Here is a 25545-nt window from a genome sequence, read left to right on the forward strand (position 1 = left end):
AATGATATAATAATTGTAAATAAATACTAATCAATTGAAAATTCTAAAGAGATAAAATGAAAATATTTAGTCATAAATTTATTAACAGACTTTTTTTATTCTTTGTTTACTTTAAAAAATCATATCTATGATATAATAAAACCAGATATTAAAATCATTTATAATTAAAAGTAGTATAAAAATCTGTTACACTCTCATTTTTTAAATATTATTTTCTTACCTTTTTTATTCATTTTGATTACCCTCTGTGGTAATACTGTTACTAGATATCAACTGAAAAAGCGGCAGAATAAAAGATTTCTAAGAAGATTTTTTATCTAATTAAAAACTTTTCTTTAAGAAATAATTAAGAACTTGAATCATACGTGTCAGCAGGAAAAAGAAGAAGCACATGCGAGTGAACAGAAGATAGGGTGAGGTTATCAAATTGCAGCTTCTCCTTGGAAAAGAAGATACAGCTTTGGAGAGAGGAAGGACAAGACAGGGACAGGTCTCGTGGCGGTGTTGTAGTTTGTTCAATTACCTTACAAAACAACAAACACAAACCAAACCCAAACCTTAGATTTTTCAGTCTCTCTTCTCTTACTATTTTTATTTCTTCACACAGCACACATTCATTCATATCTCTCTGAGGACCTGGTTATTTGTCACAACTTTAACTTTAGTACTTACTTCCCCAATTAACTATTTCATCATCATATGCTAAAAAGCTCTCAACTTTAAAGCTAACCAAAAAGAAAAGCTCTCTGGGTAAGAATAAAGCAGCAGCTAAACTGATCTTCGGTGTTGGGTTGCTATTAAAATGCCGAACCTCTCTCAGGTTCATCACTGAATCCTTGACATCTTCTTCGTGATCTCTGTCTTTGTACCAGGTAAAATATACTTTTTAGTTATTATTGTTGTTGTAATCTTTTGTTCAAGTATTTAGTATCTTGGCCTTGAATTATTAGTATTTAAGTTTTGTTTTAAGGTTTTGCCTTTTAATTTCACTTTCGTCTTTGATGTGCCTCAATCAAAATTTGATCATTTGGGTTGCGGGCACGAAGATTATAATTCCTTCTCATTTTTCTCAGTTCCATCTCTTTGAACTGACATTGGAATTGGGTTAGTTGATGAATTATCTCGCCTTAAATATTTTGCTGTAGCAGGTCGTTCATAATTTGGTGGCTTGGCATTTAGTTTAACACTGTTCTTCTGATTCTGCCACAACATGTGAGTTTCATCTCTTGCTGAGGTCACTTTAATTGTCCTATGTTGGAAGATGTTTTATATTTGGACAATTTCTGAGTCTTGTGATAGCAGCATTTATGTGTGTTGTGGATCAATTATCTTCCACTTCTCTTGTGAAATTATACATACAACAGCTAACACTCTAACGCAATATGGAATCCAAGTTCTAGTTTATAGTACTATATTCTGTAGTGGTATTCGTTCAAGGCACGCTTATTCTCTGTTTGGTATTCAATTTGGATTAATTATTATTTAAGGTTGTATTTTGTCTCTTTGCGGATAGATCTCGTTTGTTTCTAGTTAGCGAAAGTGGATCTAATTTAGTTTCTGTTGATATTTACTCTTTGTTCAATGTTTGCTTTCTAGTCTGAAGTATGTTATAAATTTTATATTTTATTGAATTATGACATTTTTTTATGCAGAAAAAAAATGGCAGCTCTGGTCATTCCTGCAACAAGTGAGAAACTGGTTGAAACTGATTGGATGAAAAATATTGAAATCTGTGAATTAGTCGCTCATGATCAAAGGTACCCAACAAAGCTTTATTTTCTTTATGTGACGTTCAAGATTTTTAAAAACGGCCATTGACTGTAATAGCCTCTGCAAAATCAAGTTTTTGGAGTGTCTGTAACTAATTGGTTCACAGTTGCCGCCACATCAATTACTGCAATTTTTTAAATTATAAAGGATGTTGTTTCTTTTGCATTGATCATGGTACTTGGTCACTGCTACTCTTAGATGCCCAAGTCTGGCTGGCCTGTCATATGATTATGAAATCATGAATGTGCTCAGAGTAATCCTAGGCTTCAAGTAATGTGGATGTTGTTGACCATCCTTTTTTTCTCCTCTGAATATTCAGGCAGGCTAGAGATGTTGTCAAAGCTATAAAGAAGAGGTTGGGTTTCAAGAACCCTAATATTCAACTTTATGCAGTCTTGGTGAGTATAGCAACCCATGAATTTGGCCTTTTATAGTTTCTTATGTGATTTTTCTAGATAGTCTTTACTAGACCCACAACTTATATGAAGATAATACTAACTTGTGTATCATCGGTTGATTTTCTAGTTGCTAGAAATGTTGATGAACAATATTGGAGATCATGTTCACCAGCAGGTGATTGATACAGGAATCATCCCTATTCTTGTAAAAATTGTGAAGAAAAAAGTGAGTTTTCTCCACAGACTATTGTTCTTTAGCAAAGTTATTTTTTCTTACTCCCTCTCTCTGTTTTTTTCTTTGCATACAGTCAGATTTGTCTGTAAGGGAGCGGATATTTCTGCTACTAGATGCCACACAAACATCCCTTGGTGGTGCTTCTGGAAAGTTTCCACAGTATTATAATGCATATTATGATTTGGTGGTAGGTACAGATATGTGAAGTGCAACCCTGAGATTTCCTTATGATTCTGATATATATATATATATATATATATATATATATATTTGATTAGTAAGTGGCAGCTAGACTATTGTCTTGGCAGATTATGAAAAGAAGTGAAGTAACTTAAGCATTATGGGTTTTAAAATGAAGCTTTGGTTTTTACTAGAAAGAATAGTGAAGTAAGAAGCTGATGTAGCACACCCTATTCTTGAATTCATATTTGAAGAAGGTAGTTGTTTGTTGCTAACTGCATATGCTAAATTTGGGTATGGTTGTAAGGTGATATGGTAGTCTCTGATTTGGGTTTATGGGATGAAATTATAAATTTGTAAGGTTTTATTAGAAGTTTGTGTTGAGCGGGAAGAATGATCCCAAGTTAGTTAGGTTAGCAAATGGTGGTATTTTACCTTTAGTACCTGTGGGTGGCCTGTAAATATGCTGGAAATTCCCTTTCAAAGGCTTTGAGGATCTGCATTTTTGCTAGTAAATTTCTTTCTGACGTTTTTTCTACCTGAATTATAGACAGTCATGACTCTCCTATTCCCTTTCTCTCTCTGTGTGTGCCCCATATGATCATATGGATACAATTTTTTGTCAATACTAGTTTATTATTTGGCAAAGCTAAACTTTGTTTTTCCTTTTTCCAGAGTGCTGGGGTGCAGTTTCCTCAAAGGGATCAAGTGACCCAATCAAATCGTCCTCATCCACAACTTAATGGGATTAACAATGTACCGAAGACAGATCAGGCTCCGACTAGACATCAGCAAGTAGAGTCCCAAACTGTTGCTGAATCTAGGTGACTTATCTGCATCTTTGATATACTTGTGGACAGATTCTTTAGAAATCCTACTCTTTCTAGAGATGCCTGTATGTACTGGTCATTTTTATCAAATTAAACAATGAAAAGAAAAACATTTGAAAATGTATTTTTCATTAGATTCCTTTTGCTAGCGCTCCCCCCCTCTTTTTTTAGTGGAGAAGAAGAAATATTACTCTAAAAATTGTTTGTTGCTGTCATTTTTTTGATCCAGCTAAGCATATCTCTTACTCTGCAATTGTGTTTTGCAGCATTATTCAAAAGGCTAGTAATGCGTTAGAAGTTTTAAAAGAAGTCCTTGATGCTATTAATACCCAGCATCCTCAGGTGGGCCAAGGACCTATCATCCTGAAACCATATTTTGCCTTCTAGAATATGACTTGTTCTTTATTTTGATTCATACTTGAATTATCTTCGACACATCCTGTCATGCTTGTTCAACTTTCAGTCAAAGTAATGGTCCTCTCAAATTTGTTTTGCATGGTTGAGATTGACAACAAGGACAGAGTTTAAATGGCTCAAGGCAGTGATTGATGATGATAAACAGAGCTAGTATAGAAACATTAAGAACTTCTTTTGTATAAAAAATTCCAAAATTAGTGAGGCATATACTGTCAGTAGAAAGGAACTGGACAAATGACTATGATCTTTAAATATATATTTTCTTGTTAAAAAAATACCCCGAGATATGCTTAAGAACCATAAAATAATCACATTCTATCTTTGGCTGAAACTGTTTTTTTTTATTTTCTAGGCAGCAAATGATGAATTCACTCTTGACCTTGTTGAACAGTGTTCATTTCAGAAGCAAAGGGTAATGCATCTTGTGATGACTTCTCGGTGAGGCTGCTTCAAAGTTATCTTTCTGTTTAAAATATTACAGTTTTTGTTTCTTGTTTCTACACTTGAAATGTTAAGAGGGTTTTTTTTGTTAAAAGGATTGATTTGCTTCTGGTTCTTGGTATCTTAGATTTTTGTTATTGAACCAAGAAAAACCCAATTTTTTAGTTTTTTCATATTGCTTCTTTCTTTTACTAGATTAGAAGAATACTAGATGAACGTGTTATTTACTTTTTCAATTGATAAAATAATGGAAACATAGATATATTTAGGAAAAATTACAAATGAATAATTCTTAGGAATGTTTAAAAAACGAATCCACAAGCAGCTCTCATGAATCATTATTTTAATATAATCACTTGGTCGAATGGTTATTTGTTCTGAAACTGGAAATATTTGTATGAACTTTTTTCAAGTAAATTTTAGTAATACTAATGCATTTTGCACATGAATGCCTTTATCCAATGCTTAATTTTTAAGCATCAACTGCTCTTTCTCTGGTTGTTGGTAGTGATGAGAGGATAGTTTCTCGAGCAATTGAATTAAACGAGCAACTCCAGAAAGTTCTTACAAGACATGATGCACTTCTTTCCGGCAGAGGCATGACAATAGCTAATCACTTGGAGTGTGAAGAAGCAGAAGAGGAAGAAGAACCAGAACAGTTATTCCGGAGGTACCTTGCATATTCTTGATCATGCTAAACTTATTCCCTTCTTATGAAGGATGAAACAGTATCATGAATACTCATGAATTTGGTTCATTTTACTTCTTTAGTTTGTTTTCCCGTTAAGTGTTGATTAAAAAAAGAAAATTCAAACTGAAGTAAGGAGTATAGTGTGAATGTGAGCTAATAAATTTGCTATGAACAATGGATGGTAGATTACGCAAAGGAAAGGCTTGTGCAAGGCCTGAAGATGAAGAAAGGGAAGCCGAGTTCCCTCACTTTGGTTTGCTTGAAGAGAGACTCAATCGTCCATTAATAAGACCACTATCTTTGGAGCCATCTCGAGAAGCTAATAAATCTCCTGCACCTGCTGTGATTCCTCCTCACATGGTAATTCCTCCACCACCTTCAAAACACATTGAGAGGGAGAGATATTTTCAGGAAAATAAAAGGGATGGTGCTACTTTGGTTGGTCATTTGAGAGGCCTTTCCTTGCATAGTCACAATGGCAGCAGCTCTCACAGTGGAAGCTTTGATTTTAGTGATTGATCTCTTTAACACAAACACATCTTTTTTAACCATATATGGTATTCGGAATTGAAATTAGTGATTTATGTTCTAGTCCTTTTTTGGTGTGTTGGAGTGAGATATGGGGGGTTATAATTATAACATAAGTCTGTTTCAGTTTGTAAGAATGCATGTAACTAAGGAGTTTCTGGGATCATGTGCCATGAGACCCTGAGGTTTTGTAAATTCCAAGTCCTAGTCTGATAACGTTTTTTCTTTTCTAATCTCTAGGGAACTAAAAATATTTTCTTCTCTTAACATACAAGCTCTTCATATACTTTTCTTACACCAACTGTTACTTGATTGTAATTGTTCTTTATTTTTCTATTTTTCATGGAGATCTATAATACTTTGTCTGCTTCAAGAGTACAAGTTCTAAGGAATTTCACTCTTAAACTCTTTTAAGAACTAGAGAAACTCTTTCACAACTTCAAACATCACCAACCTCCTTTTCCTTCATCACCCTCCATCCTTCCAATGAACCAACACCTCTCCACTCCACAGTCACAAAATGCTCTCCATGATGTTACCCGTTATGTATGGATATCACATATCACCCTTTGACAGTCTCTAAAAAAAATCTAATATATCATCAGTTAGATAATAGTTTTTGTTTTCCTAATTAGTATCTTGATTTTTTAAATTTTGTTCTGTTATTTTAAATGTTATTAATTTTATTTTTTAAAAAAGGAAATAAGTGTTCTTTGTATTAAATTGATGGTAATAATTGACAAGGACATGTTTCATGAAAAATGAATCGAATGACAAATGTGGCAAGAACAAATGTTACATATAACTATAATAATCTTGTCACCAAGAATTTAATGGAAATCATGTGTTTACTCCTTTGAAGCATGGATACCTTCACACTTAATCTTACATACCAATTTAAAAAATAATTTATTAATAATATAAATCGCTTTAAATATTAATATTTTTTAATTTATAAAATATAATTTAATCTAATTAATATAATAATTAATTATTTTTTATTTAATATTATTATTTAATAAGTATTTTTAGTGACTTGATTATTTTTCGAAAGAGTGAGACAATATATTCCTACATTCCATAAAGAAGAAGTACATATATTCATTTATTTATTTTAAAAAGAAAAGGCACATGGTTAATATTAATCATAAATGTGTATTGATTTTGATTTTACAATTTGTGATTTTAGTACTGTGCTAAACTTAAGAAGATCAATTGAAAATGAGTAATACATTTATTAGGGAGAAAGACGAGTTTACATGTGGAGGTCGTTGGAGACATAATTTAGTTTTAAACAATGATTTTTATTTTATGTTTAGGAAAAACATTTTATGTTCCTAGTTTTAATAAGTACTCGTTTTCTATTTCTGAGACTTGCATACTTGAGTTTTTCTTTGTTGAATAAATACAGTTATTAGTTTTTGTGAACTAAGTTATGATTTTTACGCTATTAATTTACAAAATTTACAAGATGACAATGCTTATGATTATATGCATGTTTCTATTGGTTTAAAATGGAGTTATTGGAGTTGTACTGTGATAACTCTTGCTATAATGTTTATGGTTAAGCATAACAAAAGAAAATGTCAAAGAAAACACAACAATATTAAATATTTAGCCATAAAAGAACTTGTCAAAAAAGAAAGTGGTCATTAAACACATAAGGACTAAATTGATGATTGACATCTTTTAACTAAAGATATGTTGTCACATAACCTTAAGGATCATGTGTGCCAATGAAGATTTCTTCCATGATGTAATATTAACTGTGCACATCTTTATTATTTGAGTAAAACTCAATTCAAATGACATTTTCATTTATCTTTCTGCACATATTTGTTTGTTTATTTTTAAAATGTCATATGATTTTGACTTATGAGAGACTTGATATATTGTAATACATTAAAGATAATACTCACTATTAGAAAACTTATCACCATGACTCATAAATTTAGTTTCTTGTTAATAGGAAAATGGATCGAGTGGGAAATCCTTGTTGAGTGTTCATGTTTAAACTTCATTCAACTCATTATCATGTAATGTATAGCAAATGGGATTAAACGAAATGAACATATCTCCAAAACCAAATGTTCTTTTGGTTTACAAGCTGGGAAATGCAAACCAAAATGGAGAACAGTTTATGCAAAACTCCCTTTTTTGTCGACAAATAGTAAAAGTTGTGAATTCTCAAGATCCCACAAGGAAATTGTGATGTCAAAAACTCTGCTTTAGATACATAGAAGAGGTACTATACAAACCACATCACTATACATTATTTTTCTCTTGTTTCCATCCACAAGTAATGTGCCTAAACTACATTTGAGAGCTCCTGAGTTCATGCCTTCGATTTTAAGGGGCATATGAGATGCTAATGGTATACATATACAAGCAAAACTAAATTCCATTGCCATGGAGGGTAGGTGAGGATTAAGTTACCTAAACAATGGCAATATTCCCCACTGGTGCAGAAATCCTTCACCAGTGGTGACTTCTAAAAACAACAGAAGAAGCACAGCAAGCATAGCAGCTCTTCCATTCCAAGTTTCAGCACTTCTGGTCCATCCCCATTCCCACACAAGTACTGGTGGTGGCAACTCCCTACGTTGTGAGTCATATGCTGCCAATAACTCTTCAACACTGCCTAGTGGAACCAAAGACTGGCAAAATCTTTCTATTAGATCACAATCACATCATACAAGTACAGTATCACTACACCTATTGGCTCAATTTCTATCAACACTTTGCTGAAATGGAAATTGTCTAGGTCTGTGCTTCTATGACAACTCAACAGAGAACACATGATAAGATAATTCTTGCTATAATACAAAAATGTTAATGGTACCTGTCGAGCTTCAAGACTTGAAGCTGCCATTGCACCAACATAAGGGAGACTCTCAATTACGGCATCTGCCAAATCTGAGATGAAGGTGGGTTCAGTTCCTAGAGCAGGAACACGGCCCCATTTTTCTATACCAGAGTTTAGAGCCAATTCTTTGTACTCAACATCAATTTCTTCTAGAGTTTCAATATGCTCGCTCACAAAGCTGTGAATCAACCGATTTTAACAAAAGACTAGGGTCACTTATTCCTATATAAGTATGAGACAGGGACAAAGAGAAAGAAAAGGCAGCAACCACATAGACAGTAGTAAAAAAAGAAACAGTAAAAATAATGAAAGCTGGTGTCACCTAATTGGTACAGCCAGCAGACTTTTTACCCCCTTTTTCCCAAGTTCAACTATGGTCTCATCTGTATAGGGTTTTAACCATTCCACAGGTCCAACTCTACTCTGTAACAAGAGTTATAGCCAATTGTTAGAAATTTGAAAAAGGATGTATCTAAAAGAAGTAGCAGGTTTGGCTGTGGAAGAATTCGGTACAGATTTATTGTTTGAGATAAGTAATCTAGTCGACCTATTAACTTAGATGAGTAATCTAGTTTTCACTCTTTGGCTAGAATGCTGTTTCCTAGTCTTCACCGAATTCCCCCAAGGATCTTTTATCAAAGGCTACATTTTGCAGAGATCTTTCTTTATATAATGACAGATGAATCACACTAACTGTTCAGAATATAATTTCCTATTTGATCACTCATTTTTAAAGAGAAAATACCATTCACAATTTTGGTGAGAACTCTATCAATAGCATTATACTTTATATACATAAACAGAAATATCACTTTAGAGTCTGGATTTTTTATTTTCTAGTGCTGGATATTGCCATCCGTGATAGGAATATTTATTTTTGGATAGATGTTAAGGTTCCAATTTTCAGTGTACCAAATTATTCCATAAACGTGGATAAGCCCCAGCACTTGCGTTTTTTTTTTTCATTTTTCCTTTTAACTATAAATCAATATCATGTAGTAATAATTTGGAAACACAAAACAAGAATAATGTTATAAGTAGTGACCTGATAAGCAAGGGTGTATGCATTAGTTATCTTTCTCTTTTCAAGCTCTTCCATGATTAAATCAACACATTCCTCCATCTCTGCCTTGTATGGATCACCAGCCTCTTCTACATAGGCAAGAGGCACCCCATGCGCACTAAAGAATATCATGACCTTCAACATGCATCAAATTAATTACTGTCAGCAACAAGTCTATAAAATCGTGTGATCCAGCACAGGAAAAACTTTATCAACATTACAAAACAAAACAAGAAGGATAACCGAAGTTGAAAAATCTGGATAAAAAAGAAAAAATGTATAACACCCTTTCACATAGTAGATCATGTCACTCTCAACCGTCCTCATTTACTAACTTATCCAGAAATATCTGATATGCTGACTACATAAATTATGCTATAAATATTCAAAGAAGAATGATGACAAGATAAAAATGTCCAAGACCAACACTCTTGTCTAAGTCACTTAAACATAAATAATGCTGTACCTTCTCAGGACAGTCAAAACCTTTCAGCTCTTTTTCAATTAAATTTGCCATGGCATTAATGTATCCTTCACGCTGGTACCATGAAGGAATTACGGTGTGCTGCATGTTAACTAGATATTCATCGTCTCTGAAGAACCAATACATAATTCATAACAAAACTGGCTGTCAGATAATTTGAAGCATATTGATGTGATCACAGTACATTTTTACAAAAGTAATCACCTGAATATACTCTCTAAGAGACGAAGACTTGAACCACTGGTTGAAATTGAAAATTGTGGATAAAGTGGAAGCACAACAAGCTTTGTAATTCCATCCCTTTTAATCTACACAGTATATATTATTTCAAAGGGAAAATTAATTAAAATTGGATTGAAAATATATCAGAGAGACAAATGATAAATGAAGCTAAATTCATCACTTAGACAAATATTAGTTCATCTATGTCTAATTGAATCATGTTTCCTCCACCCTGTTTCCTATATCCTCTCCCCAAAATGAGTAAAATCTAGTTTTCAATAATTTATTTCACGTATAATTCTATACACAGTAGATTAAGGCACGGATCAGTTTGAAGGTAAAAGTTTATTCAAGAGGATAACCTGTTAGACTGCATATCTTTGATTATATAACATAGCAACCTTCAACTGTCCCAAAGAATACAAAAGTTATGCATTAAGAATGGCAATAATGTCTAAGAGTCTAAAGGTTAAACACTAATTTATAAGACAAACCAAAAGTATTATTTTTAAAAGGGTTCTTATTTCACTTGAATGTAGCTTACATAAATATACTAAATAAATAAATAAATAAATAAATAAATAAATAGAAATTTTTTTCTAATTATATACTCCCGTTTTCTCAAAGCAACTTTAGATCTACCAATTTTACCCTCTACACCATCTCTCTTTCGGCATATATTTTTTAGGCTAATTTTTCAATTTGTTTTACAATAACCACATTAGTGTGTCTGCTAGAGTATAGTGAAAAGGAGACCAAATTTAGCTAGTACCAGTCTGAATCAAAATTATGTTTTGAAATTAGAATCGTATATAAGGACGTCATGAACCAACTAGCCTTTGTTTGGTAAAAGACCCATAATGATTCTATAGTACATCTAAAAGAAACCTGGCCACACAATAGCCATTTGGGGTTGATCACCTTGTACTGAAATTCAACTTTTCATTAGAACAATGAAGGTAGCAACATCAAACTCTAGAATATTATAGATCACTTGGCCATAAAGACTAATACTATGTCATGAACCAACTATAGCTAAGGACTCGTGAATGGCTTTATGTAGCATACATAGTTATCAGCCAAGAAATATCCTAATAAGCAGAAAGGCAGTGAATGCAAGTAAACGTATGCTACCAACTCATGTAGATTTTGTATTTTCAAATCAAATCGGTGAAAATGAATAGTTTCATTTATCTATAAACAACTAATCAGAGTATAGAAACTTATGAAAATAAGGAACTGTCGGTGGCATAATCTTAATACATGCTATCCAATTTCACATGGTATTCAAAGAACAAGATGACCAAGTACCTGTTCAATAGCCTCTTCAGTGAATGGATGCCAATAACGCATGCCAACATACACTTTGGATGGGACATTCTTTGCCCAAAGAGATTTTCTCAACTCTTCAGCCTGTGTACAGAGCCATTAAAAGAGAGCTAAAGAGCAATGAGAAAGGAAAACAGACAAAAGAAAGCATATAATGGAGTGAATGCTATCTATCCCAACTCCTAACACCAGGTATTAAAAAACATTCAGGAAAAAATACTCAAGGTAAAATCTAATAAACATTTCAAAACTTAGCTTTTAATGCTCAGAAAATGATTAATTAAAACATATGAGTAGAGAACGTTAAATTCCCCATGGAAACAACTTTGGCTACAGAAAACAGTTCTAACTTCTTTGTTCAGAATAACTGTAATACAAAGAACAAAATCTTCATCATAAGATGTGATTTTGTTTCACGTTCTAAAACAGTTACATGAATTTGGTGCATATACAGAGCTCGGAACTCATGTTCATAGGCAATTGTTCAATACCGGAAAACTTCAAACTTGACTTCCCCAATGCACTATCTAACAAGTTCAAAGTAAAATATATGTAGTAATGTGTGGAAAAGAAGTTATTAGGAAGTGTCATGCCTGTGCATCAGTTATACGTCTAAGAGGAGATCCACCCCCAATGGAAGCATAGCCTTCTTTGCTCTTTGGTGCTCTTAAAACAGATACAAATTTGGCCAATGGCTTCTGAAGAAAGCTAAATAACCTTGGTAGGCGTATAATATCCTACATAATTGTTTAGAAAATATAACCAACCATAAAGGTAAGAAATCAAAAGGTTTAAATAATCGATAAAAACAATTAGCTTAAAGGAATAGTGTGTTAAAGCTAGAGTATTACTGGGTCGGCAAAAAGGTTAAACAAAAAAGGCTGCACATCTTCTAGAGTCTCTGGACCTCCAAGGTTCAACAATAACACTCCAATCTTATCATCACCAATAAGAGGTGTATCAGAAAAATCTTGAACTGTTGGAGTTACTAAAGCTTCCACTGGCAACAAGCACCTCTTGGCTAACTGCTCAGAAACCAAGGGCTGTGTTTCAAACCATCCTGAAGTGTTTTTGCCCACTACATAATTTTTCAAGGGATTAGTGTTAGAAGAAGTCTCCACATGGCCTCCAGAGCAGCGATACATCTTTTGAGAGGTACGGATTGCCTGTGGCAACAACCTTTGAAAATAGAAAATATTAAAATCATTACAAAGTTCTACTAACATTTAGCAATAAAATACTAAAAATTAAAGCACATTCTAACATGAGGAAAAAGTTAAAGATGAATTTTGGGCATTAACATCAATTGTTATAAAGCAAATGAAAGTTATAGGTCTGAAAATTGGACTCAACAAAACCTTTACATGTTTTTGAAGTACAGAATAGTTAGTTTGAAATAGAACTTCTATAATAACAACAAAACTAATAAAAAATTTCGTTATAAATTCAAAGTTGATCAACAGTGAAAAACATTTAAGTAACTTAACATAACCTCAGAGGACTGTTTATCAGACCATGGAATGCAACTTTTAACCCTCGTTGTACTATTAAGGAATGCTAACTTTCATGATCAACACATGAAAAGCCATCTTACACCAGCTACCACCACAAATCAGATTTTAGAATATGGTGTTTCAAGGTAAATAACTCCATCTTCAAATCCAACAAAAAGTTGGATGCTGAAAAAATCAAAACACAGAACTACAATCTTGGCAAAAGGAACACTCACAGAGGAGACTTGAAATTACGAGAAGCATGAGTGAGGCATGGAGGAGGACGGTTATACGAGCAAGAAGAAGAGGAAGGCGGTGAAGGGGCATGAATTGGAGAATTCATAGCTTGATGATTAATAAAAGACAGCACTTTCACCACTTTCTTGTCTTTCTGGTTCTGCACAAATGCATGTTTGAACCCTTAGCAGCGAAACTCAAGGCTCTAAGAGAAACTACACCCATAAGTAATTTACAGAAAAGGAACAAACTTTACCAAATCCCCAGAAAACTGGAAGAGAAGGAGCAACCACTAAGCAGAGGGTATACTGTGAATGAAGAAGACCATGCAAAGTTCCATTTTTTATTTTATTTTTATTTTATTCTTGTAAATTTGCAATTGAACTGGTTTTAATAGAAAGGTGGAAAATGTCATAAATGTTGAAAGGCCATTTGCATCTGAAATCTGAATACAGAGAGGGACCCTTGAGGATGAGAGTGACTGCTGAAATTGAAAAAAATCCACACCTCCTGTTCTTCCTTTTTTTTGTTATTATCATCATCATCATCTCCAACAATTTTTACTGCCCACCATTTTCCTGGATTTATCCTTACATGGACAAGCATGCCCAAATGTTCACTCCACCACCTATTTCCTTGATTGGTATACCTTTTCTGGCCTTACTTTATTTATTTATTTTTATTTATCTGAACTCCTCTTTGTTTTAAATATTTTATTTTATAAATAAATTAATAAAAAAATCTAAATGAAAAAAATAAAATAAGGGAATTTCTGAATTATCCTCTTGAAAGTAGGTGCATTGGGCCCATCAGTTGTTTATGGTATATAAATTTTAAGTTATTTATTTTCAGATCAGGTAGATTTTTTTGCAAAAGATAATAAGAAAGACATGCATAATTTAAAGAAGGAAATACATCTTTTTATACTTTCTTAAATTAGTACTTTTTATTCTCTGGTTTCTCTTTTCTAAAGTTATATTTTTATACTATATTTATAATTAGCCAATAACTTTTTTAGTTACCCTATCTTTATCTTCATCTCTGTCTCTAAATTAAATTTGGTAAATGATTTTTTAAATATAAATAATTATGTTTTTAATTCTTGAAATTTGGGCATGTAAAATTAATTTTGCTAACTTTTGGAAATAGATGGTTAAGATGATTAAGTATAGATAAAGTAAATAGATCGAGATAACTAAGAGAAGATTACGTTGTAAAGTTATTAAGATAGTATATATAGTGCATATTCAAAAGATAGAAGAATAATTATAATTATATGAGTAAATGTCTTACTTTACAAGTTATCTATAGAGTGTTAGCAATATATTATCCTTAATATGCATTTTGTGATAAAACATTGAAAACTATAAACTCATAAGAAAGGTCTATTATTAAATGAGATATTCTAATAGTATTATTCTATATAAAGTGTGTTAAAAAAAATACATTTCTAGCATTTTTCTTCTAATTTATTATTTATTATATTATAGAAATTAAAATTTCTAACTTCTCTAGCTAAGAAAATGAGACGTCTCTCGCTCTCCTTATTAATCATTTTCAATATTTTTATTTTGTAAGGTACATTTTGCACACTAATTTCATAATTAGGAAACAACATTACATCTTAGTCATCCCAAATTAGCATAACTTTATATTTATCTCTTTTATATTTGTGAATTAATCTTAAGGCTTTTTAAGTGAATAGTTAAAAACAACCTAATTTAAACCCTCTATTATAATTTTTTACATGTAATATATTTACAATATTAATTTATTTTTTAATTTTTAGTTAAAATTATTTATATTGTACAATGCACATGTTAAAATTGTTTTTTTTAAAAAAAAACATGTGCATGCTTAAGCTATTTTATTTCTACCAAAAAAAAAAGATAATGTTTACCTTTCAAATTCAATATTCGAGAGACTACGTAGTCAGAGTTTATGTCTCTTAAACACAATCCTTATCTCTGTGTTTCCTCTAATAATTCCATAATTCCTAGAAATGTAAATATATTAAATTTAAATGTTTTTAAGTTATTTTATTAAAAAAAAGGTTTTTCTCCGATGTTGGTTGATGTTATTTTACTTTCAGTTGATATAATTAATTGCACTTATTTCAGTTGACATTAATTGTAAAAAAATATGGTAAACTTTGAAAAAAATAACATTAAATTACACACTTAACAAAAAATAACCATTAAAAATGTCAATTACAAACAAATTTAAATGACATTCCTCGAAAAATAATCTTACTAACATTAATCTAGAAAACTATGATTAGTGTGGATTGAAAAATAACAGTGGTCTACGTCAATGAATAAATAATTTTAATAATGACAATCGAAAAATAATCCTGTCAACCTCAATTGTGAAAGTTCAGACTTACATCAGTTCAAAATATTTACATTGTTATTGAAAAAAAAAAAAAAGTGGCTTACAAAGTTGATATTCATAAAGCTTTTGACACTCTAAGTTGGAAGTTTTTATTATTAGTTTTAAAACGCTTTGGTTTTCACCCCTCATTTGTCGGTTGGATTAGTACAATTCTCCGTTCAGCTATGTTTTCTATAAGAATAAGTGGTAGTTTGGTGGGTTTTTTTCCTTGCAGTCGAGGGGTAAGACAAGGTGATCCATTGTCTCTTTTACTTTTCTGTCTTGCAGAGGAAGTTCTTAGTAGATGTCTCTCTAAGCTTGTGAATGATAAGAAGATTTTAAATATGGTCAGTCCGCACGGTTATCTCACTCCCTCTCTTAGAAATTTGAGTTCTTTTCTTAAAACATATGGTGATTTTTCTGGTCAATATATTAATAACTCTAAAAGTAGTTTCTTCACCATGGATAATTCTCCAAGATTTGTCACCAAAATTCAAAATATTCTTTCCTGTAGTCATGGTTGTTTGCCTTTCCATTATTTAGGAGTGCCTATCTTTGTTGGTGCTCCAAAGTGTCGGTTTCTTCAACCTTTGGCTGATAAAGTTAAATTGAAGCTAGCATCTTGGAAAGGTAAATCTCTTAGCATGATGGGTCGAATTCAGCTGGTCAATACAGTGATTACTGGATCTCTAGCTTATAGTTTTAATATGTATAAGTGGCCTGTTTCACTTATTAAGCAAGTTGAGCAGTGGTGTCAGAATTTTATTTAGACTGGTGATATTCTGAAAAAAGGTATTGCTACCGTTAATTGGGGGAAAATTTGTTCACCTCTTGAGGATGGAGGCTTGAATATCATTAATCTTCATCATGAAAATAATGCATATCTTCTTAAGCTTGCTTGGAACTTTGCTTATAGCGACAAACCTTGGTCTTTACTCTTGAAAGCCAGGGTTCTTAAATCAAAATATGAATTTCGAACGGTTTATAGATCTTCCTCTCTCTGGCCTGGAATTAAGCAATTTTATTCTACCATACTTGACTATACTTATTGGACTGTTGATACAGGTTCTTTTATTAATTTCTGGAATGATAAATGGTGCTCTACTACTTCTTTAGCAAATATTGCAGGGTTATCTGATGGTGTTAGCATTCCGGATACAGTATCTCAATTTTGGACAGGTTGTGATTGGAATATTCCCTTCTCTTTACAGCAGATGCCTCTTTTTTTTAATCATATCATGATTAGAGAGGAACAGGATATTCCTAATTGGATTCTAAATGAGTCTGGTCGTTTCACTCTTAAATCGGCTAGGACTTTTTTCTTGGAACCAGGAGTTCCAGGTGGTTGGGGTAAATTCATTTGGTCTTCATCTATTCCGCCTTCCAAAACTCTAGTACTCTGGAAAATTTTTCATAGGCGACTTCCTACAGATCAACATATTCAGAATAAGGGTTTGCATATATGTTCTATGTGTTCGCTTTGTGAAAAGCAAAAGGAATCTATTCAACATCTTTTTTTTGAATGTTCTAACGCATTGCATATTTGGAGTTGGGTACGACAAATTTTTCTTACTTCTCATTTCTCTAATAAGGATGATCTACTTTCTTTTATTAAGAGTGATGGTAGTCCTTTGGTTAAATTGATTAAGCTTGCGGTGATAACCTTTTCTATATGGATGATATGACGTATGAGGAATTATGCTAGATTTCAGGATAAGATTGGGGTTTCTAAGGCTATTTCGATAATTAAAGATTTAACTTGTCTAGTGGGAAATTCGTCTAAACCTTCAATGAAGAATGATATGTTGGACTTCAACGTGATTAAGTTTTTCGGTATTAAGACTCGTAGTGGTAAAGTTCTTCATCCTCTTCCTATTAGATGGGAATTTCCTTCACCAGGCTGGGTCAAAATTAATACTGATGGGGCTGCTAGGGGGTATCCTGGTCTTGCTACTTGTTGAGGTATTTTTCGTGGGAGTATGGGAGAATTTATTGGTGCTTTTTCAGTGTTTCTTGAAGTTCAAACTGCTTTGGTTGTTGAGTTTTATGGAGTTATACATGTTATGGAGGAAGCTCAAAAAATGGGACTTACTAATGTTTGACTTGAATGTGATTCTGCCTTGGTTTGTGCTGCGTTTACTGCTAGGACTAATGTTTCGTGGATGCTTCAGAATCGATGGAATACTTGTCTTAATTTTTGTGGGACAATCAGGTTTAGGGTAACTCATATTTTTCGTGAAGGGAATGCGTGTGCTGATAAGTTGGCTAATTTAGGATTTATTCATAGAGAATCTTTTCATTGGTATAATAGACTCCCAGCTAGTCTGTTCTTAGAATTCTTTATGAATAGGTATAATCTACCTATGTATCGTTTGTGTTAACATATGGGTTTTGGTCTAGTCCTCCCATATTTTTGTATTTTCTTTCTTTTTTCTTTTTTTAATAATATTTTTTTTTCATGTGATGGCAGATGATTGTTGTTATTTGAGGTGTCAGCTTAGCTGAGATGTCAAGTTGCATAGTGATGCCTAACACGAAAACTTTATAAAAAAAAATGATTGGAAAAAAAAATCTACTAAAATTTGTTAAGCAAACTCTAACTAAATTTGGTAAAAAAAATAACCTAGACCTACATGAGAAAGAAAAACTTTAGTCAATGTTTATAAAAAAAACTCATTAAAAAATATATTTTTCATATAAAAAATACCATTGATGTGGACAAGAAAATCCTAACTAGTGTTAATTAAGAAAAACATGATCTTACATTGATAAAAAAAATAATCCTCACAATATCAATAGAAAAAAAACAATATCAAAATGAACAAAATGTTGAATTGAATCGTACCAGTCTCTACTGGGGGTTATTACTTATTTTTGTACTTGCTGTTTTATTTTCAAATTATTTCTTCAATTAATTAGAATTAATAGAAGAAATTGGAATAGTGAATAATATATATCTATTAGCAATTCTTTTATCCCATTTGGAAGGATATCATTTCAGAATTATCTATTACTGTTTATGTCTTTAGCATGACTGACTACGTGATTAAATGTGGAGGAAAGTGGGATAAATGGCCGATACTACTGGAAGAATTCCTCTTTGGATAATAGGTACTGTAACTGGTATTACTGTGATCGGTTTAATTGGTATTTTCTTTTATGGTTCGTATTCCGGATTGGGCTCATCTCTGTAGTCATCGTATTCTAATTGGGTTTTTGAAATGAAAGCGTAAGAACTCAACGGGGATCCACGCTTTCTTTGACGAATGCAAGTGGATCCCTTTGAGTTCTTAAAAATTCGAATCTTTTTTTCATATAAACGACTACTTCGTCCGATGTTTCAAAAAATTCCATTTCATTCTTTTTTTTTTCACTACATATTATATACAATAAAAGATTATCTGGCAGACATATTCTAAGTTGGAAAAAATAGAAACTAAGATATAGGATTTTTCAGGAAGGGATGAAAAAATATTATTTTCTTTCTATTTTTAGAATATTTCGATTTCAACACAAACAAAAAGGAATCGGACTCTAGGAAAGGACAAAGAAAAAACAAAGAATTCCCCTTACAGTAACTTTTCCATATTTGAATATATATATATTTTATATTATACAGATATAGAATTACAAAAATTATCAAAAAAATGTTGATAAATACGCGGAACTAAAAATTCATTTCGAACAATTGAACCTTCTCAAATTGTTTCTTCTTAAGAACTAAAAAAATTTGTGCTAAAATAATAGATGCCAAGAAGAATAAGAGACCTTGGACACGTAATGGATCTTGAAGTACTATTTCCGCATCCCCCTGACCAAATCCACCAACATTAGGATTACTTGTTAATGGCTGATCAAGTTTGATAGATTCACCTTCTGAAACAAGAAGTTCTGGTCCTGGAGGTATAATATTAATCACTTCATGCTCATCCAATGTATCTACTATAGTGATTTCGTACCCCCCTTTTTCTTTTCGTATTATTTTTTTGACTATACCTGCTGCTGTAGCATTATAAACATTATTATTACTCTTGCTCCCGTCAAGATAAATCTGACCCCTTCCCCTGTTCCCGCCTACGTATATAGGATATTTTAAGAAATGAATATCTCTTTTACTAGCGGGATCCGGGGAAAGAATAGGAAAGGTTATTTCCTTATATTTCTGACCAGGAACAGGGCCTACCATAAGAATATTTTTTTTTGTAGGGCGATAGTTTTGAAAAGACAGATTGCCTATCTTCTCTTTAATCTCAGGCGAAATACGATCGGGGGGTGCCAATTCAAAACCTTCCGGTAAAATAAGAACAGCCCCCACATTCAAAGTTCCCTTTTTACCATTAGCTAGAACTTGTTTCACTTGCATATCATAAGGAATTCGAACAACTGCTTCAAATACAGTATCAGGAAGTACCGCTTGTGGAACCTCAATATCCACGGGCTTATTAGCTAAATGGCAATTGGCACAGACAATACGACCGGTTGCTTCTCGGGGATTTTCATAACCCTGCTGTGCAAAAATTGGATATGCATTTGAAAAGGGTGCTCGAATTATTATATATATCATGACCGATATAGAAATGGATCGGGTAATCCCTTCTTTTATACAAGAAAAAGCATTTCTAGTTTGCATGGTCTACTCATTGATCCTGAAAATTTCTACAATAAGATTAGGTAGGTCACTCGCACAGTTCCCTATCCAAGGTTGGAACCCCCATTTTTAATTTAACGGGGATTTCAAAAGTTTAAAAAAAGGGGAAAATTAAAAATTCTCTTTTTTTAGCTAAAAACTTTAATTTAATTGAAGTAAATCGGGTTTTCTGTCAATCATTCATTGAATGATAAATCACTACAAGTGATGGAGATATGCGATTTAAATAACGGAAAATCCAATATTTGAAAATTGTATCTAAAATGACTGGAAAAGTGGACACAAGATCGGATATAATTTGATCATTTTGAGCAAATCCAAAATCTTTAGAAACGAAACCAATAATGAGTTCCCACCCACGGGTTGAATGGAATCCTATACATAAATCAGTTAATAAAAGAATAGAAAAAGCTTTTATTGTGTCACTTAAATTATATATAAATTCTCGAACCAAAGAGTTAATAAGAATAAGTTCTTGATTACCAAGAATAGAATAACCGCTTAGAATAAAGAAACAAATTATATTTGTGGAAAAGTGCAAAATCGTATTCATACGATCTTCGTTGTGCGTTTTGATTAATTGGATTGTTTCTTTATAGATTCCAGTACGAAGATTTTGTAGATATGTTTTCGGACATTCCTTTAACATGTCATCTAAGAAAAACAGTTCCTTCAATTCTATGAATTTTTTTAGAATACTCTTTTCTTTAATATCATTCAAGAAAATTTCGGATTGACTAGTATTCCACCAATTAATAAACCAAGATTCCAGACTTTTCTTAAATGTGAAAGAGATACACCAGGGCAAAAAGACTATAGATATAAGATATAGAAGGGAAATACTTTTTTTTTTCATTTTTCGTCTTTAATGAACTCAATTTCATCTCATTCGTCAAACTCTATATGATAATAACCTTTCTATCAAGTATAAACTTCATTACAAGTTATAGAGCTTATAGATAAATCTAGATTGTATTTTATCATTTTTTTTTATTTAAACTTCGGGAGTTAGTCTTTGCCTTGTTTAATTTAGAAAAAAGAATACATAAATCGAATAAGAAATCGAAAGAATTCACAGTCAATTCCAATGAAGAAAAAAATATTGTTTCGAAAGGAAAAGGATATTAATTGCTACTATTCGAAGAAAAAAGGATTCCTTTTTAGAAATACACCAAGGAGCACTTCGAGTTATGACTATAATATTCAGATTTCGAAATCAAATAACGTCCCATCTTTAAAAATTGAAATATTTTGAAAAAAAAACTTTTTTTTCAAAATATTTCAATCGGTACACCAAATAAATAGGACAATTCTGAAACTTTTTGTGCAAGTTTCTTTCTAGTTCAGTCCAATTCTCATCAATACAGAAGTGGTACACCTAAAAAAAAAGCTAATTCGCCAGCTTTATTTGCAATTTCTGGCGGAGTCAAATTATCTTCAATACGAGTCAAGGGAATAAACCCCTGTTCTATTGTTTCCATATAAACGATACTCTCATAAGTAAGGGTACGAGTCAAAATACCTCGTTCTTGAACTCCTGCTATTATTCTGATAGATTGAATCTCGTTCATAGGTATTTTGAGAATAATACGACGATTTTTTCCAGGAAATCCCCAACGAATAAAACATACTTTTTTATTTTTTTTATCGAAGATATCAAAACCACCACCTATATTCCACAAAAGAATCCACCACAAATAAAAACTAATAAAGAGACCCCCAATTCCATAAAAAGCCATCGTGGCCCCTTGTGGAATAAATGGGAAATTACTAATTTCCTCAGAAAAAAGGAAAAGATCCATACCGAGATAACTGGAAATTGCAACCAACAATAACCCCAATGAACCTAAAAAAATGATCAAGGCTGAAAAGATATTGCTTATTTTTGACTCTGTTATAGAATATATCAGTACTTCTTTTGATCGTTTTTTCAATATACTCATTATCTCCTCTTTTTATTATTAAGAATTAGAATTGTGGAATAAAAAACCCCAGAATTTGACTTTGTTTTTCTTTGTTTCTTTTTGACTTGTTTCTAAAGTCATTTTCATCAACTGGCGCTACTTAAATGTAAATCTTTAGGGAGACTTCATCAAATTGCTTCCAGTTCTCAAAAAAATATCTAGAATCTTTTTCCCTACTGACCGCCGTATCTAAAAATCTTGTTTTTTTGAACATGAAGAAATAAAGAAGCCATTGCAATTGCCGGAAATACTAGACCCACTAAAGGAACAAAAATGGAAGGAAAGTTTATCATAAAAAGGGTACCTCGATTTACTATTTGTACTATATCTATCTATTTTTCTTTTTGTCTATTTTGATTCTTCTTTTTATTAAAAAAGACAGTCTATAATTACTAGAATTTCTATATCTTTATACTTAGTTTATAGGAATTCTAGTGATTATAGCTAAGCCGATATATATCATAATATACCCTTTTCTTATTCTTAGTATTTTTTTCTTATTCTTTTATTTTATTACTTGGATCCTGTATGTTTTCATTTTTTATTTCAATTCCATAATTTAATTTCTTTCATTTTTAGCCAAAGAAAAGAAATTATGGAATTGAAATAACTCAGTAACAACTCCCTTTAAAAGATGACGCGGTACAATTGAATCAACAAAGCCCTTATGTAATAAATATTCAGCTACTTGTGAATTTTTAGATATTGCCTTACTCAATGTTTGTTCAATTACTCTTTTACCAGCAAATGCAATATAAGTCTTTGGTTCGGCAATAATGATATCCCCCAACATGCCAAAACTAGCCGTCACCCCACCGGTAGTAGGAGATGTAAGTATCGATACATATAATAATTTTTGAATTGTTTGATAATAATATAAAGCAGAAGATATTTTAGCCATTTGCATCAAGCTCAAACATCCTTCTTGCATACGCGCTCCTCCGGACGAACATACGAGAATAAGGGGTAAAAGTTGATTAGTAGCATATTCTACCAAACGAGTGATTTTTTCACCTACTACGGATCCCATGCTACCTCCCATAAAATTAAAATCCATAATAATACCAATTGCTACAGGAATGCCATTTAGTTGACTTGTCCCTGTTTGAACAGCCTCAGTTAATCCTGTTTTTATTTGATAAGAATCAATACGATCTTTATAAAGTTCTTCTTTTGAATGAAATTTCATGGGATCCGTAGAAACCATGTCTTCATCCATAGGATTCCAAGTACCCGAATCAATCGAAAATTCGATTCTCTCTGAACTGTGAATTTTAAAAAGATATCCACAGTAATCACAAACATTCATTTTCCATTGAAACAATTTTTTCAAATTGAATTGATAACAATTTTCGCATTCAATCCACAAAGTGGAATCACTATCATTTGTATCATTCGTACTAGTTATGAAACTAAAACTAGAATTCTCACTTTCACTACTTCTTTCCTTACCAAAAAAGTAACTATAAAAAGAACTTTGATTGTATTTTTCAATATCACCAAAAATGCAACTATCAATACAGATTTGAGAATGAAAATAACTCTCAATGCAACTATGAATATTATTGTTCCAACTAAATGGAGTATTATACATGTAATGATCGTAATCACTCTTAATAACAGTATTTAGATATCTAGAAAAAAAATTTCTTGTTCACTTATAAAAGAATGATTGTTGTTAATCTCCAAAGTTTTCTTTTCAATATCTAAATATATGGAATAACTGTTCCTCTTATTATCCCTAACTAAAAAAGTTTTATCAGATAGGAAATCCTGTATGTTATCGGCACCTACTAAATAATCCAAAGAGTTATAACTAGAATTATCACTATCATCCCACCTATTCATTTTTTTATGTATATCACTTAAAATTTTTGGTTCTTCGTTTAGACTGGTATTCTCAATAGGACCAAGACTCTCCTTGAATTCACACCCGTATTCTAACTCCCTATTAAGTAACATAGAATTGAACCGCCATTTTTTCATAGAATTTTTTCCTGTATTTACATAAAAATATAATAAATGTAATGTATATCCTTGGATGAAAATTAAAATAATAGAAATATTCCATTTTGAATATTCTATCTCATGTATTTATTATCAAAAAAAAGTATCTAAATCAAATAACTAGCGTTAGTAACTGACAAAAAGAAAGAGCGGGTAAGTATTAAAAAGAAATGATAATAAAATAATAAGAATAAGAAAGATTCAATAAAAAATACCCTAATAGGGGGTAATCTCTTTTTAAGCCCCATTACTATATTTAGTGACTCTTTTTTTTTTCCTATATTCTATCTTTTCTCTCTATACAATTTTTCATTTTGTTTTGAAGATTGATGAAAATTTCATGAATTTTCTGACTATATCAAATTGCATTCTATGATTCTATATAAACAACAAGAAATAAAAAAATGAAGTATGAATATAACAAGAGAGCGGGGAGTTTTGTAAATCTATATACAAGTAATCCACATCCCTTTTTGATTTCATTCATTGAATTTCGTTTGTTGATTCGAGTTAAGTTCCATAAAAACACCTGGCTTTTTTTAAATATGCTGAACAGTTCCTGTAGGTTAAGCGCCCCCCCCCTTTCACGGAAATCAAAGAATAACAGGAATATTTAAAATGATGTCAAGTCAAGAGCATGTTCATTTCTCAAATACTAGAAAAAATGGCGGATATCAGAATCCACCCCTAATTGAATCATGTCTTTTCAATCCGCACGTTGTTTTTTACCACATTGTTTCAAACGAAGTTTGACTATAACATTCCTTTAGCTTGGATCCAGTATGGAATTCTCGAATCATGAATAAGCATTGATTCATTCGCTACATAAAAATTTATCCTTTTTTTACGTTTTGTTTTTTCTTATATAGAATGAAAACCCTTTTTAAAAGTAAAGACATAAATGAAATTTAACTTGATATTCTATGAATCTATTTTCTACTCTAAATTTTTTTTGTAAAGTAGAAAAATTGTCATTTTTTCAAAAAAAAAGGGGTCCCTTTTAATTATGAGATACAATCTGTATTCAAATATGATATACACAATAAATAGATGTGCTCTGGGACGGAAGGATTCGAACCTCCGAATAGCGGGACCAAAACCCGTTGCCTTACCGCTTGGCCACGCCCCATTTTACATTAATAAAGACTATTATTTATATTGGTTGTTCGTCAATTCCAGTTGGAAAATTTCTATATAAAAATTGTCACTAGTATTTGATATGCGTATCTACATATCTATCTATATCTATAAATGGATATAGATAGATAGGATCAAACTCAATTTATTGATCATTACATACAATTCAATTAAGATATTATATATAAGGAAGTAGGATTTATTCGATTTTTTTGATTTCATAATAAATATT

The 25545-nt window shown here is 31.8% G+C and overlaps 3 protein-coding genes across 5 annotated transcripts; 1 reads left to right on the plus strand and 2 right to left on the minus strand.

Moving 5' to 3' along the window:
* The first annotated feature begins 547 nt into the window (after positions 1 to 547).
* LOC137812534 (TOM1-like protein 5) lies at positions 548 to 5785 on the plus strand. Of its 3 annotated transcripts, none has more exons than XM_068614577.1 (11): positions 548 to 872; positions 1149 to 1212; positions 1653 to 1757; positions 2090 to 2168; positions 2296 to 2394; positions 2477 to 2590; positions 3259 to 3407; positions 3680 to 3755; positions 4183 to 4268; positions 4780 to 4941; positions 5148 to 5785. In XM_068614577.1, the coding sequence occupies exons 3-11, from the start codon at positions 1660 to 1662 to the stop codon at positions 5479 to 5481; spliced, it is 1197 nt and encodes a 398-aa protein (XP_068470678.1). In that variant the 5' UTR covers positions 548 to 872; positions 1149 to 1212; positions 1653 to 1659; the 3' UTR covers positions 5482 to 5785. The 3 variants fall into 3 exon arrangements, with proteins under 3 accessions (XP_068470678.1, XP_068470679.1, XP_068470681.1); XM_068614578.1 differs by having other exon boundaries at positions 679 to 872; positions 1146 to 1212; XM_068614580.1 differs by lacking the exon at positions 1149 to 1212 and having other exon boundaries at positions 734 to 872.
* A 1911-nt stretch (positions 5786 to 7696) lies between these two features.
* Positions 7697 to 13840, minus strand: LOC137812535 (ferrochelatase-2, chloroplastic-like). Its single transcript, XM_068614581.1, has 11 exons — positions 13441 to 13840; positions 13184 to 13344; positions 12306 to 12633; positions 12048 to 12191; positions 11437 to 11538; positions 10108 to 10211; positions 9886 to 10012; positions 9402 to 9554; positions 8679 to 8779; positions 8333 to 8534; positions 7697 to 8147 (listed from the first exon to the last, which is right to left on the minus strand). The coding sequence occupies exons 2-11, from the start codon at positions 13288 to 13290 to the stop codon at positions 7923 to 7925; spliced, it is 1593 nt and encodes a 530-aa protein (XP_068470682.1). The 5' UTR covers positions 13291 to 13344; positions 13441 to 13840; the 3' UTR covers positions 7697 to 7922.
* A 7335-nt stretch (positions 13841 to 21175) lies between these two features.
* On the minus strand, positions 21176 to 25536 carry LOC137812538 (acetyl-coenzyme A carboxylase carboxyl transferase subunit beta, chloroplastic-like). The gene is given in 2 exon segments (XM_068614591.1): positions 21176 to 23807; positions 23810 to 25536. Coding segments are annotated over 2 exon segments (1425 nt in total). The 5' UTR covers positions 24156 to 25536; the 3' UTR covers positions 21176 to 22728.
* Between the last annotated feature and the right edge of the window lie 9 nt (positions 25537 to 25545).

Source organism: Phaseolus vulgaris, chromosome 2 (genome assembly GCF_000499845.2).
Source record: "Phaseolus vulgaris cultivar G19833 chromosome 2, P. vulgaris v2.0, whole genome shotgun sequence".
NCBI lineage: Eukaryota > Viridiplantae > Streptophyta > Magnoliopsida > Fabales > Fabaceae > Phaseolus > Phaseolus vulgaris.